This window comes from Apodemus sylvaticus, chromosome 3, assembly GCF_947179515.1.
Source record: "Apodemus sylvaticus chromosome 3, mApoSyl1.1, whole genome shotgun sequence".
Lineage (NCBI taxonomy): Eukaryota > Metazoa > Chordata > Mammalia > Rodentia > Muridae > Apodemus > Apodemus sylvaticus.
The window spans coordinates 94,109,554-94,123,389 of record NC_067474.1 but is presented as its reverse complement, the minus strand read 5'-3'; the positions used below and the strand labels follow the sequence as shown (position 1 = coordinate 94,123,389).

The following is a 13,836-nucleotide window of genomic DNA, read 5'->3' as shown; positions in this document are numbered from 1 at the left end:
CGGAAGTTCCTACATGCTGACCACTGGCAGAGAAATGAGCAGTAAGAGACTGGAGGGAAACTCAGCATGACTTGGCTAGCTGGATGACTTCTGAAGTCAGATAGTTTTGTTTTGTTTTTTAACATATTTAAGTACAGTATAAGTTTAGAAAAAAGTCTTCTGGTAACAGTTACCTCAATCCCATATGCACAGTTAAGCTTAAAGCATAACTACATCAGAACTCTTTTGCAAAGTACATGTGACCTCTAACATCAACATGGGTATATAGGTTAAGGACCTAGGATCTGGTGTAGTCCCTGACTGAGATATATTATAGGTCACCAGGCTATAAAGTACATGTGACATCTGCTCTGGGGATGGGATCTATTGACAAGGAATGCTCAAGATCAAGATCTAGGGAGGAAGAATTTAGGGTAAACATAGTAGTCTGGGGATTCAGTTATGACCTGGCACTATAGATAATACAAATTACCAGGCAGTTAACAACATCCACTCCCTTCTTTCCAGACATAAAACAGGCATACACTTCCCTTCCATTGAATAAACTAGCCTGTGTGTTTGTTGTCTAGCCTCTTTAATGCTTATCCATGAACAGAAGGACTTAGTGCCCTCTACATAAATGAATGATAGTTGTTTCCAAAATCTTACTCTCGGTCATTTCAGGGCAGAGAAATTAAATTCAAGGAACTACAGAAACAGTTTAGGAGATAAGACAAGAACCCATAAATAGCACCTTGGAAGAAGGAAATGTCACATCAGAGGTTTTAGGCTCAATCCAATAATATTCATGCCTACATGAATGAACTAATTGAGCCAAAGAGTTGGAAAGTATTTATTCAACAGACATTTCTAGAATAAGTTGATGATTTGGGTAAGAATGATGAGTAAAAGGCAAGGCTCTCTTCCACATGTCTCACTTCATGTAACTATGAACTACAAAGGAAGAGCTGGTGTCTCCCGAAGCATTTGCACTGGCTGCTGCAGGCTGCCCTTTGGGAAGTGGAGTGCAGCCAGCCTGGGAACTGCTTGGACTTGTACTGGGGCTGCAGCTTTTCCTGATTCTATCACTGAGCAAGCTGCAGGCTAGGAAGCCTGCTAAAGTATGTATTCAGATATGTGGTGTGGAGTTTAGAGGCAATCTCCCATAGCGGTTGGCCCCGGAGGTTGAAACACTGACTTACCAAGAACATGGAATTTGTTGGCCCCAGAGGTTGGGACAGTGGCTTACCGAGAACATTAGCAGGGAAGAGAGCATAGGACTGCCCATGCAGTGTGAGCAAGTCAGGGAGGATAGTGAAACAAAAAAATCAGAGGAAAAAACTAGTAGGCCCTTGAGCAGCAGTGAAGGGGAGAGGAGGGGGGGAAGAGGGAGAGGGAGGGAGGGAGGGAGGGAGGGAGAGGGAGAGGGAGAGGGAGAGAGGTGGCACAGTGGATCCCACAGCCTGAGACATTGCAGAGAGGGCCAGAAAAGTAATGAGAAAGGCTCTGAGCCACGGGATGGAGATTACCGGACCACGAAGAGGGAAAGACTCTTGAATTTAGAAATATTTGGATTTGTGTCTAAGAACAATAAAAGAAGATAGCAGACAGAAGAGTTTTAAATTAAAGGAGCCATGGGGTTATCAGAGTCAGAAGGTGAGGACAGAATTCTTCCTTCAATCAATGTTTGAGCAGAGGACTTACATATAAGGTAATGAAATCATAACCTGTTTCAAGCTGTTTCCTCATGGTGTATAAGTTTGGATGAGTTATCCATGGTAAACTTGTATTTTCATATTGCACCAACTTTGCCCCTTAAAAACTATAACTCATTAACTTTCATGGAAAGCGCTCAATATTTCTGAATGCCTATCCTAACATGTGAGGAAAGAATGCTGCCGCAGCTCATTACGGAGGGAACCTCCATGAAGGCTCCTTCCTCCACGGCTCATTACGGAGGAAACCCAGGCAAACATCCAACCACCTCGGTGTGTGATGCTCCAAACACAACTGCTTCAGTCACACCTCCCAAGTATTTTAATATAAAACACACATAACTATGACCAGATATTAAAATGCAAGTAATATGTAACATGAAATCATTCTGATTAAGTGGCTCCTACACACACACACACAAAGTGGCTCTTACAATTGAAACAAACAAAAAATTGCTAACAGTTACCTTTTGGATGTTTTTCCTTGTCAGGTGGAACCAAGTACTACATCTGCTTCAGCTGCGGACCTCAGCACCCTTCCAAATGTGTACTCTCTGGAGCTTCCTAAGGTACTCCTGCTCTGACTGGAGCTAATGATTGAGCACCCTCACACACTGGTGCTGTTCATAGTCTCTAGAGAGCAGCATCTGCACCATCTGGGGTCTCCTTAGAAATGGAGGTGCTGGGACCCATGCCGAGCCTCCTGTGAGTCAGGGGCTCTAGGAATGGCCTGGAAGTCTTCTTTAATAAGCCGCCTTGATTGTACTGCAGAGTAACACCTGAGGACTCCTGAGATAATCAGTTCCTTTACTGTGACCCAGTTTTTCCTGATTTTAGTGTTATGGAAAGATATGAAACGTGCCATCTCTGTTTGATTCATTTGCTGAGATGCTGGTCAGATTCTAAAATGAAGAAACAAGTAAAACATTACTGCTGTTTATAAACTGAAATAACTAGAAGTTCAGATGTTAGGCTCCTGCTCAGTGAGGCCTGACCTTCAGTTCAGGTACTGCTTACTGAAATGGTTTGCTGAAAAGAAACAAGGCTTCTCCTACTACAGCTCATACTGAGAAACAAGTGGGCATGGGGGATCTGAACAGTCACGGAAGAGCTCAGACACGGGTGGTGAAGGAAGTGGGCGAGGGCAAAGGCTGTTTCCAGGAAAGACTGCGAACGTGGATGGCTGCAGTGGCCCATTTCCGCCAGCCATGATGCGTCCAGGCCTGGTCCTCTGAGCCTGGGTCATTCTTTCTGGGCAGAGCCCGAGCTGCATCAGAAAGGTGCATATTCCTCAGCTATAATTTGAAGACAAAAGTCATACTTTTGTCTTAGCCAATCATAAAGATTAAATGAATTACTTATGTAATAGTGTAATTCCTAACACATAGGCAGGCTATTGGAAAAATACCATGACTAGATTTATTTAGTTTCCTTTTTCTTTTCTTTTTTTTTTTTAAAACAAAACAGACCTGTACAAAGGTGGGCTGCTTCCTGAGATGGCACCACAACCCCTTATACAGGCAGCCACCGCTGCTTTGAGGTTTTATCATGGGTAGAAAAAAGGTTTTATTATGAACTATTTTGCTTTAGACAGAGTGAACAGAAGTCATTAAAAGCTTTTCCTTCCTGCTCAAACTGTCCATATATTTTAATTAGAATCCCTCCTGTTGCCATGTCAGAGTGATTATGTCCTCTGCTTCTGTCCAAATTTCAGGCCTTAGTTTGTTTTAAATTTGCAAATGCCAAAGCCACTGTTTAATAATGCAATGTTCTACCTATACCTTAATTATAGTTAGTTAGAAAGCACTTAAATGCATGCTGAAATTTTGGTATGAATTATTTTTTTCAGTTTATACTTATCTGGAGAAAAGTTGAAAATATGGTAAATGTCCCACATGCCCTTTTATAGCAATTCAAAGAGATGTCCTCTTGCTTAGTGTAAGCTGGAATAGACAAGTGCCTGAGATTACTAGGAAAGGAGCAATATTTGAGATGTTTGAGAGGTGTGCAGCACTGTTGCAGCTGAGGGCACAGGCGGACAGGTGGAGCACCTGCAGCCGAGCCCTGGCCTCAGCCCTTCCTGGCCATGACAGTTACCTAGGGCAGATTACTGCAGCAGCTCATGGCTTCTGTGTATTCATTATCCTGACAAAAGCAACTTAAGGAAAAATGGGTTTATTTTGGCTCACAATTCAAGGGTACAGTCTGTCATCATGGGAGAATCATGGCAGCAGGAGTTTGAGGAAACAGATGGCCACATTACATCTGTAGTTAGGAAGCAGAAAGAAATGATTGTTGGTGCTTTAGTTTTGTTTTTCCTTTGCATTCAGCCTAGGTCACCTGTGGAATGGTGCCAACTACTTAAGGTGGTTATTCCCACCTTTATATCCTTAATAGGTATGCATAGTGGCTAGCCTCATGTAGGTAATGCCTAAGAGGAATGTCTTGAGGCTTGTCTCTAAGGTGATTCTAGATCCTGTCAGATTTACAATCAATATTAATATTAGGAATATGGGGTGTTGTTGTGATGCATTTGGCCCTATTGTTTTTGAGAGGATTGTAGCATTTTGGAGTTTGGATCTGAAAATCTGGGGAAATCTCTGGGGAAGTATATTCTCATCATGCAGATGTTTGATGTGGCCATAGATGGTCAAAGTACATCTGTAGCTGTCAGCCAAACTTGGTGGTGTGGAATACTCACCCATATGTCATTCTTTTTTCATGGCCTAAAATCTATAGGATTGAAATGGCCATGAATAGCAGCCAAGGCTTGGCATTGAGAGAGGCCAGGAGGGCCATTGGTGAAGGTGCAGCCTTAGCTGCAATGGAGATCATCACGAATAAAGAGGTTATGGAGAAAAACTGAGGCTGGCACCGTAGGCTATAATGGCCATTGGTGAAATATCTGGACCATGGGCTAATTACCAAAGAGTAGGAGGTGAGGAATGGAGTGGAGTGGGCTGTGCCGAGGAGATGAGCTGCCAGTGTGATGGATGGCGGAGCTAAAGAGGTGGAGCTTTTGAAGTCAAGAAGGTTCTGATTGAGACCAAGATGTTGGCCCCTGAGCTGTTTACACTGTTGAGGTTTGGTTTCACTTTAACTATTGCTGTGCCTTGGGTCTTCCCTCTTGGAATAGCAAAGTATGAAAGTTGTTTTTTACTTTACTGGAGCCCACAATTAAGAGACTTCAAATATTTAATGAGACCTTAGACTTGCCTTTTAACTTTGTATTGATTATTTTGGCATTTCACACCATGCACCCCAAGGGCACCTTCAGCTTCCTTCCATGCACTAGATTTTCTATGCTTCGTTTAGTTAACTTTGTTTTGTGTTTTTATTTTGTTTTGGAGAAGGAGATGAATGGGACCTTTGACGTTTTAAGTTTTAAGGATTGTAGGGGTTTTAAACGAATATGATGTTTAATATTGTGAAATTACATGAGATCTTGGAAACAAAAAAAGAAATGTGTGGTTTAACAGTGGTGTGTTTGTGTGTAAAGTTAACAAGTGGTCAATTGTGCTTGTGGTATTTTTCAATTTGACATAAATTAGAATTACCTATGAAGAGAAAACCTCAATTGAAGAACTTCCTCCATCAGACTAGCCTGTGGTCATTGTCCACACATTGTCTTCTTTGGTGCATTGTCTTGATTGACGATTGATGTAGGAGACCCCAGCCCACTGTGGACCATGCCATTCCAAACAGGAGTCCTTACTTGATGAGAAAGGAGCTGAACAGGCAATGGGAAGCAAGCCATTATGGATTGTTCTTCTATGGCCTCTGCTTTAGTCCCTGGTGCTTACCTTGAGCTGCGGCCCTGCTTTCCCTTGACTATGGACTGTTCCCTGGACTCCTAAGATGAAATAAACCCTTTCCTCTCCAAGTTGCTTTTGGTTGATATTTTATCTCGGCAACAGAATAGCTAACTATAATACTCTCCAAAATAAGGATTTAAGATAGTACTCACTGGGTAATTATAATGATATATACATACAAACATACAAACATAGTGTATCTAGTATCTGGTATACACACAGAGACACACACGCACGCACACGCGTGCACACACACACACACACACACACGCACAGAGGGAGAGGGAGAGGTACATGCTGATTGTTGTGTATTAATACAGTTTTTAGAAAAGAATAAAATACCTCATTGCTGATACTAGTGATTCCTGCCTTGTTGACACCTTGTTGAGTTATTCCATACATGTTTGTATTACTTTTATCCATTCATTTTATCCAAGGTTATGAGCAATGGATAAAAGTAATAGAAACATGTATGGAGAAACTCAACAAGAAACCTTTCAAAAACTTGCATTGACAGTCAGGTAAGTCAGCCTTTGTTTGACATTTAGTAGTGAGGTAGACAGAAGCCTGCTTTATCCACAAGAAGCCATTTGACACCCTCAGAGATCTCAGATGAATTGCTAAGCTTATTAACCTCTGTCTTCTGAACCTGAGGCTGCCTAAGTCAGTTATGTTGAGTTTGAATAGACACAGAGCAAGATTCCTTCATCCTAATCCTGAAAGCTTTGTCTTTCCTTTTACCCTTCTGCTGATTTATTCATAGACGTTTATTATTTGAACATCCCTTTCTCATGTTGTTATCTGTTGAATATCCATGAGTTTGGAGAATGTCAGTGCATTGTCCACAGAAACATCCATTTCCATGGCAGACTTATGGTAAAGTAAAATATCAGGGAAGTGGAATGCATTCTTTTTCTCAACTGTCAAAGGGGATAATGAGATTATTTAAGACTCTCTTAAAATAAGCTAGACAAAGAGGCAAATAATCATTATTTTCAGCATTTTAACTATGAACATGAAATCACTGGGTTCATATTCTTTATCTGTAAGGGAGAAATTGCACATTCATAGTGGAGAAACTATTCCGAGGGTTAAGTGAAATGACATATATAAAGCACTTGATTCCATGAAATTTCCTATAATTGTTTCCATAAACATCTTTGAACCTGTGAGGTTCAGGATGGCCTGGAGAATGTATCCGTGAACATTTCCTCTGCGGAGAACTTTATGAACAAAATGACAACTGGCACATCCTGCGAAGCCTGTGCCCACCTCTGAAGATGACAGGGGACCTAAATGCAGGGAAACCAAGCCAAACAAGCAAAACAAACAAAAATAAAAAACAAACAAATGAAAATGCCAGGAGCCTTCTAACACTGATGGCTCATCCCAAGTCCTTTCTCCCTTAATTCTCCAGAATTTTCCAAATTTTACTTGAAAAACAATTTAATGATAATAGGACGCTTGCTCGTTATGACATCTGCTGCGCGGTATCTATTACATACTGCCCTCACTGCTCCTCTCTTCTTGCTGGTTTCTTCCTCCGGGAGGCTGTGTCCCTGAGGTGTCCTGCTGTGCTCCACTGTTCCCTCCCTGTTTGTAGCTTGAGGTGGAAGTGGGAGTCTAACCACGGACCCTTTCTAGTTCTATTACGTTGACTGTCCAGTTAATTTTTTCTACTATTTTTTTAAAAAGTATACAAATATAAAATAAACTTGTTATATGTATAATCTACAACCTCAGTGGCTTTCTGTGATGCTAATACAAGTAATCAAAAAACTTTGATCAGAAATTTATTTTTAGTACTTTTTACCCTAGAAAATAAGTATATATTACAGCATGTAACAGATTTTATGATCGTCAGAAATCAGTGTCACATTCATGTGATTTTACATAGAAGAAATCCTCAAGCAAAATTGTAAGCTTTCCTTCTGAATTTTAGAAAGCCTTACACTTTCTGATAAGAACCACAGCTTGTTCACTTCTGTCTGGCTGGTATTTCTTGTTGACAGTTCTTGCTGTGCACTTTTATGTTCCTGCAGCATGAATTGTTCCCGCTATTGTTCTTGTAGCCCTTGGGTCATCCTGGCTACATATCTTTACATTAAATCAGATTGAGTTTCCTGACTGGCCTTCATTTACTTGTCTAGGATCAAGGAGGTTTAGGCATTGCTATCTGTGAGGAAGACACACTCAATGGAGTCATGATCAAGAGCCTCACCGAGCATGGGGGAGCAGCCAAGGTGACACTCATAACTTTCTTGCTGCTGAGAAGTGCTGGAAGGGGGAATTACTCTGAAACAGTTACTCAGATCTTCTGCATTTCACCCTAGGATGGAAGGCTCAAACCTGGAGATCAAATCTTGGCTGTAGATGATGAAGTTGTTGCTGGGTATCCTGTAGAAAAGGTATATTCTGCAATAAAGGCAGTGGCACTGCCAACCTCTCCTCTGACCCTGCTCAAGGGACGGCATGTCTACTGGGTAGACACGGAAAACATATTCTTGTTTGAAAAAGGGGGGTTTTCCCCAGGTCTCCCAAATTTTGTTTTCTGTTTTCTAATCAAAGTGATGCTATGGTTTTACCTGACCAGTTAATCAGCCTTCACTGTTTCTTCTGATAAATGTTGCTGCTGGTTTCTTTTGAGAAACCTGGAACCACTGAAGAGTAGCTCAGTTCATGTTGAGTATATGGGCATATTTTCTCATGAATGTTTACCCTAGGTAACTCTGATGCATGTTGCTCTTATGTATATTATTAAATAAATTTGAATATGCAGCTATTACATATCTGACATCTTTTAGTGTTGAACAGCTCCTTGAATCTATAGTCTCAATGATCTTATTGTAAATAAGCGCCAGAGGAAAAGCTTTGTTTTCCTTGGGATGTGATGTGCTCCACACACACCCTTCTAGGAACAATCCATTTCTACATTGGTCAGCAAGAAACTTAAAGCTATTTACCATCTTTCCATTATAAGGATTGTATAGCTTGACTCCTTTAACCTATAAATCTGGTTTTACTTTAAGTTTGTCTTGACTTTACTGATACTGAGTTTACTGCTCTGCTTTTAACATGTGCTTAGCATTGTGTTCCTGTCTGCTCAGAAAGGCCTGTAGAAGCTGCATCAGACGCCTTGCAGAATCAGAAAATGGGCAAAATGCTGATGGTTTCACCAAGTGTAGGGATTCGGGAAAAATGGTCAAGAGTGATTAGAAATGGAACGAGTTGAAAGCCACTCCCACATTTTACTAACAAAGAAGAATCTTGACAAAAGTAGTGTAGAAGAAGAGTAGAAACAGACCATAACTGTAATCTCATTGGACAGTCGGGGGACTAGAGGAAACATTTCTTTCTTGGCCTCTCTAGGAACCACAGGGAAATCATTCGTCTCTTTTTTTCTTGATGACAGATGAGCTAAAGCCTAGAGACATTGGGTTTGAAGAGTTAGCTAAGCCAATACATTACCTAAGCATCTGAATCAGTGGGGTAAAGTCAGGGCTCCATGATATAGAGTGCTTCTAGCTATCCCAGCACCTATGTTAGGCAGCTCGCAACTGCCGGCAGCTCCAGCTCCTAGGGTTCTGAGCCCCTCTTCTGGACTCCACAGGAACTTACATACATGTGCCGCATGGGTGCTCACACACACACACACAAATAATAAATAAGTAAATAAATAAATCTAAACTCAAACAAAGAGCTTGAGTTGTATAGTCAGAACCCATGTTGATAAAAGGAGGAGTGGGAGAAGAAGAAATAAATAAATAGCTTTTATAATCCTGGAACGAGAAAGCAGAAACCAGAAATTCGTTGGGAATCATTGGACATCCAGGCAAGCCCAATCATGGAGTGCCAGTAAGAGACCTATGGCCTCCACATACCTACACGTATGTACCTACGATGCATACACATAACCACATACACATGCATACGCACACAAATAGCAAAAGAGATTCTAGCCATTCTGGTGACTTTTATTTGCATGTTCACTCATTTTCTTTCAATTTTGTTTTCCTTCATTTCAATATCTGGCCAGTTCATCAGCCTTCTGAAGACAGCAAAGACAACTGTAAAACTGACTGTTCGAGCTGAGAATCCAGGTTGTCAGGCTGTTCCTTCTGCAGCTGTTGCAGTCGGTGGAGAAAGGAAAGACAGCTCCCAGTCTCCTGCAGTTCCAGCTCCAGACCTGCAACCCATCCCAAGTAAGAGCTGCCCTTGAGAGTCCTATACATACATATTTTCCTTCAGAGCAGGCCTGAGCACAGATCATTGCTTACACAGGATTAAGCCAGAGTCTTTGGTAAAAAAGGGCACAATAGAGTAAATTGTAGTCCCTAAGCAGAAACTCTGCAAGTATAAGTTTCACAACTGTGATACCTTAGGAAGCCACTGCAGGTCTTTGCTCTCAAGTTCTTGCTAAGGGTACCTGCGATTACTGGCATCCAAGTAAGGAATCAACTGTGTCATATTTGTAATGTCTGCTGTTGGGATGGGAAAGCTCTTAGGTTCAGTTTTGTGTTGTATGAAGTGGCACACTCACAACTAGGATCAGTACTGGCTGCTGTTCCACAGATCTTAAACTGCTGGCTATTGCTGTGTTTGTGATAGATCCAAGCTGGGAGCTCAGAGGACACAGGAAGCTCACCTTAGATGCAAGGGGCAAGACTTTCTTGTATCACTAAATGACAGTTTAATATACAGATAAAATTATTACTTGACTTTTTAGAAAAAGAATAGTCATGGATAAAAATAAATAACTCCAAATTCTCTAAAGAATAAGAAATAATTTAAAGATTGCCTTTTCTATAGGAGGTGGGAAAACAAGGAGATAGTCTTTCTGAAATATTCCATTTGTTTGATAGTTTGTTAAGGAAATATGGGCTGAAAGCATTCATTATACACTTATTCAAAAAATCTTAAAGTATGTCTTTAATCTTTTCTTAAGACTCATTGAAGTAACCATTAATACTTTAATGAAGATTTTCTCACTTAATGTTTGATCCCAAATAGCATTGTGCATAAAATAAAAAATTCTCAATGAAAACTTAGTATAAGTGAAAATATCATGCACCTGCTTTGACCATTTCCGAAGCAAGAGCGTAGTGTGTTTCTGACTTGCTGAAAAGAGAACAGCTTGTCCACAGCACAAACTAAAGAGTAGCACTTGGAAACCTACTTTTTCCTGGGTCATAAAACACGTGTTGTGTGCGTACTCAGAAGACAGGCCGTAGATTGTTCTTTTTATTTTTTCACACTGTTTTCTTATCTCTCCAATTCAGAAAGGTATGTAGCAAGATTTGTTGTCAGAAGTATAAAAATATCAAATGAGACTCAAGGAGAAAGATTAGAAATGAATAAAGTGAATATTTTTGCATGTATTTATAAATGCTCAGAATTAATTACATGAGAGGAGACTCTTGAGGAAACAAAGGAAAAGAAAATAAAAACTGTCAAACCATGGTGTAGCACCATGACCAGAATTGATGATGAGCTTAGTTCCTCTGTGTGCTTGGGAGTCTGTGCAAGCCAGCCTGACTCTCAGTGTGGTGAAGCCTGTATTTGGTTTTGGTGAAGTATAGGCTACTAAATTCAGACTAGAGGCTCATCCTAACTCTAGATTGTTCTCCTTTATACTCTGTCCCTTTTACCTTAAGAAACTTAAAAAATACAAGATAACATAAAAATAAACAAGTAATCACAAGCCTAGCTCCAGTTTAATGATGATGGACTAGTCATACTACTTTGATTATTTTAAATACAGAAGAGCTAAAATACTCAAGACAGATTTGAAGGTATCTTTCCCCTCATCTTTTTCTCCATCCTCAAAGGCAACTTGTGTGCTGAATTTGGTGAGTGTGTTTTCTAATCATTTTCCATTTGTGGATCCTTCGTTCTGAACTCACTTCTAGGTGCAAGCAGGTCCTCCACACCAGCAGTCTTTGCTTCTGACCCTGCCACCTGCCCCATCATCCCTGGCTGCGAGACAACAATTGAGATTTCCAAAGGCCAAACAGGCCTGGGACTGAGTATTGTTGGGGGGTCAGACACACTGCTGGTAAGTATTTTACTCAGAGAAGCCCCACCACAGGAGCCCTCGAGTGCTCCAAGAGACCATGAGGTGATTTCTGTCCCATTTATTAAGTCTGATGTGAAGGCTGAGGAAAAAAAAAAACATTGGTAATACAAATTTAGGATTATGACTTTGACTAAGTCAAGACCAACTTAAATAGACTCTGTTACACTGGTGCTGGGTTTGGTTTAACTTCTCCTTTACTTATACCCATGTTATCTCAGCCCCATATAGAGGAGAGTATGAAATACTGGATATACAAATTTTTTACATGTCAAAATACTTTAAAATTCCTTTCACTTGTAGATAGGAAGGTTGCTATATCTCTGTTATATTCATGTATGCTTTATAAATTTTATGAGTTTTATATTCAGATTTCTTTATCCCTAGAAAAAAGTATATGCTTCTTTTAGCCTTTTAAAGAAATCGCATCCTTAGGTATTTTCTTACATTATGGCTCACATACGGACCCAGCAAATATGTCCTTTTAGCTGTCTATCAAAGTACAGTGTCTTTTATTCTTTCTTCTCAGCATTCCTAGAGAGAATGAATAACACCACTTTATGTTATGTTTGGGCCCTAGGGTGCTATTATTATCCATGAAGTTTATGAAGAGGGAGCAGCATGTAAAGATGGAAGACTGTGGGCGGGAGACCAGATTCTGGAGGTACAAAGGCCTCTTTTTAACCTAGTGTGACAAGCAAAGGCCATGAGCGATGAGCTTCTCTTCCTTCGCTGCCTTCCTCCTTCCTCTGTCCTCCCTTCCTTCAGTCATCTCCCCCAGCTCCTCACGGTGCCAACCTGTTCCGGCACAGGTAAATGGGATTGACTTGAGAAAGGCTACACATGATGAAGCAATCAATGTCCTGAGGCAGACTCCTCAAAGAGTACAGCTGACGCTCTACCGGGACGAGGCTCCATACAAAGAGGACGATGTATGCGATACCTTCACCATCGAGCTGCAGAAGAGGCCAGGCAAAGGCCTTGGCTTGAGTATTGTTGGCAAAAGGTGTGTTGGAGAGAACAAACTCAAGGGTGCTGTTGAAACTGAGTGTCACCTTAATCGAATGTATCAATAGTTTATGTTCTGCCATTGTAGACAGCATGAGTCAGGGTGTTATAGGGTTGTATAGTCTTCAGCCAAAGGTATGAAGTATCTGCCATGTTATATCTTGAGGATCAGTTAAATAAGGAATAATTCTTGACCTAGGAAAATTCATCCCTGAACGATGAAGACATGGCTCAGTGCTTTAGAGCATTTGCTGCTCTTCCATAGGCTAGGTTCGTTTTCCAGTGCCCTCACTGGGTGGCGCACAACTGTCTGTTACTATGACTCCAGGGACTATACACTCTCTTCTCACATACTTACACGCAAGTGGGATTCCGTGAACCCAAATAACAATACATAGGTAAAAATTAAAATATTTTTAAAATTTCATCCTCTGGTGAATGAAACTCCAAATCTTATAGCAAATGATTTTATTGAGAGCTACTGAGGTGCGTAGGGAGCTGAGTTCCCTATTTAAGAAAGTGGATGGCTGTGAGTTTTCAAAAACAGATGTGTCTAACCTAAGGCTTAGAGTGGTCACTGATAGTTGTTCTGTTACACACAAGTGCGGGTAGATAGCCTATGGGCAAGGGTTGTCCTGTGAAGCAGGTGCCACCAGCAGAGGACTGAAAGCATAAAGCAGGGCTTGGGGGCAGATGAGTGACTGCCGTATTATTGAAATACATACATAATATCTAAAGATATTGATATGTAATTTATATTGATTATATTAATTTATATTTATATTAATTTATGTTATGTTTATAGAAGTCATACTAACCAGTAGTGAGTTCTATAAACATTTTTTCCTTGTGTGTTATAAGACCATCAGGATCAAAATCTATTGAATAGTTGAGAAATGAGTCAGAACTCAGAAGCAGGGTCTGCGTAGTCTGCAGAGACCCTGAGTTACCATCAGCTCTCATTACTCCTCACAAACCAGTCTCAAAGCAGCCTTGCACTGAGGCCCCATCTATGGTCTGTGTAGCCTGTTTCACAGCCACACTTAAGTTTTAGCATTAAAAGGACATATTTACCAGTTTATTTTTTTGCAAAAAAAAAAAAAATTGAAGACAACTTTATTTTTGCACAAGGAAAGTATGTGATGCTACTTGAATCTCAGTGGAAACATGTCTAGGAAAATAAGCTGTTTTGGAATACAGAACTGTAGTCTTATTCTTGCAAAATCACTTCAGTAAGGTTGTTGTC

General features: G+C 40.6%; 1 protein-coding gene across 6 annotated transcripts in view; it reads left to right on the top strand.

Moving 5' to 3' along the window:
* Positions 1-13,836, top strand: part of Mpdz (multiple PDZ domain crumbs cell polarity complex component) — a 152,442-nt gene that overhangs the window by 125,858 nt on the left and 12,748 nt on the right. For all 6 annotated transcript variants that reach the window (XM_052176677.1, XM_052176679.1, XM_052176676.1 and 3 more), the window contains 7 exons: positions 2,186-2,263; positions 7,660-7,752; positions 7,843-7,917; positions 9,546-9,711; positions 11,419-11,564; positions 12,163-12,246; positions 12,395-12,588. In XM_052176677.1, the coding sequence (XP_052032637.1) occupies positions 2,186-2,263; positions 7,660-7,752; positions 7,843-7,917; positions 9,546-9,711; positions 11,419-11,564; positions 12,163-12,246; positions 12,395-12,588 (836 nt within the window). The remainder of the gene's footprint in view (positions 1-2,185; positions 2,264-7,659; positions 7,753-7,842; positions 7,918-9,545; positions 9,712-11,418; positions 11,565-12,162; positions 12,247-12,394; positions 12,589-13,836) is intronic.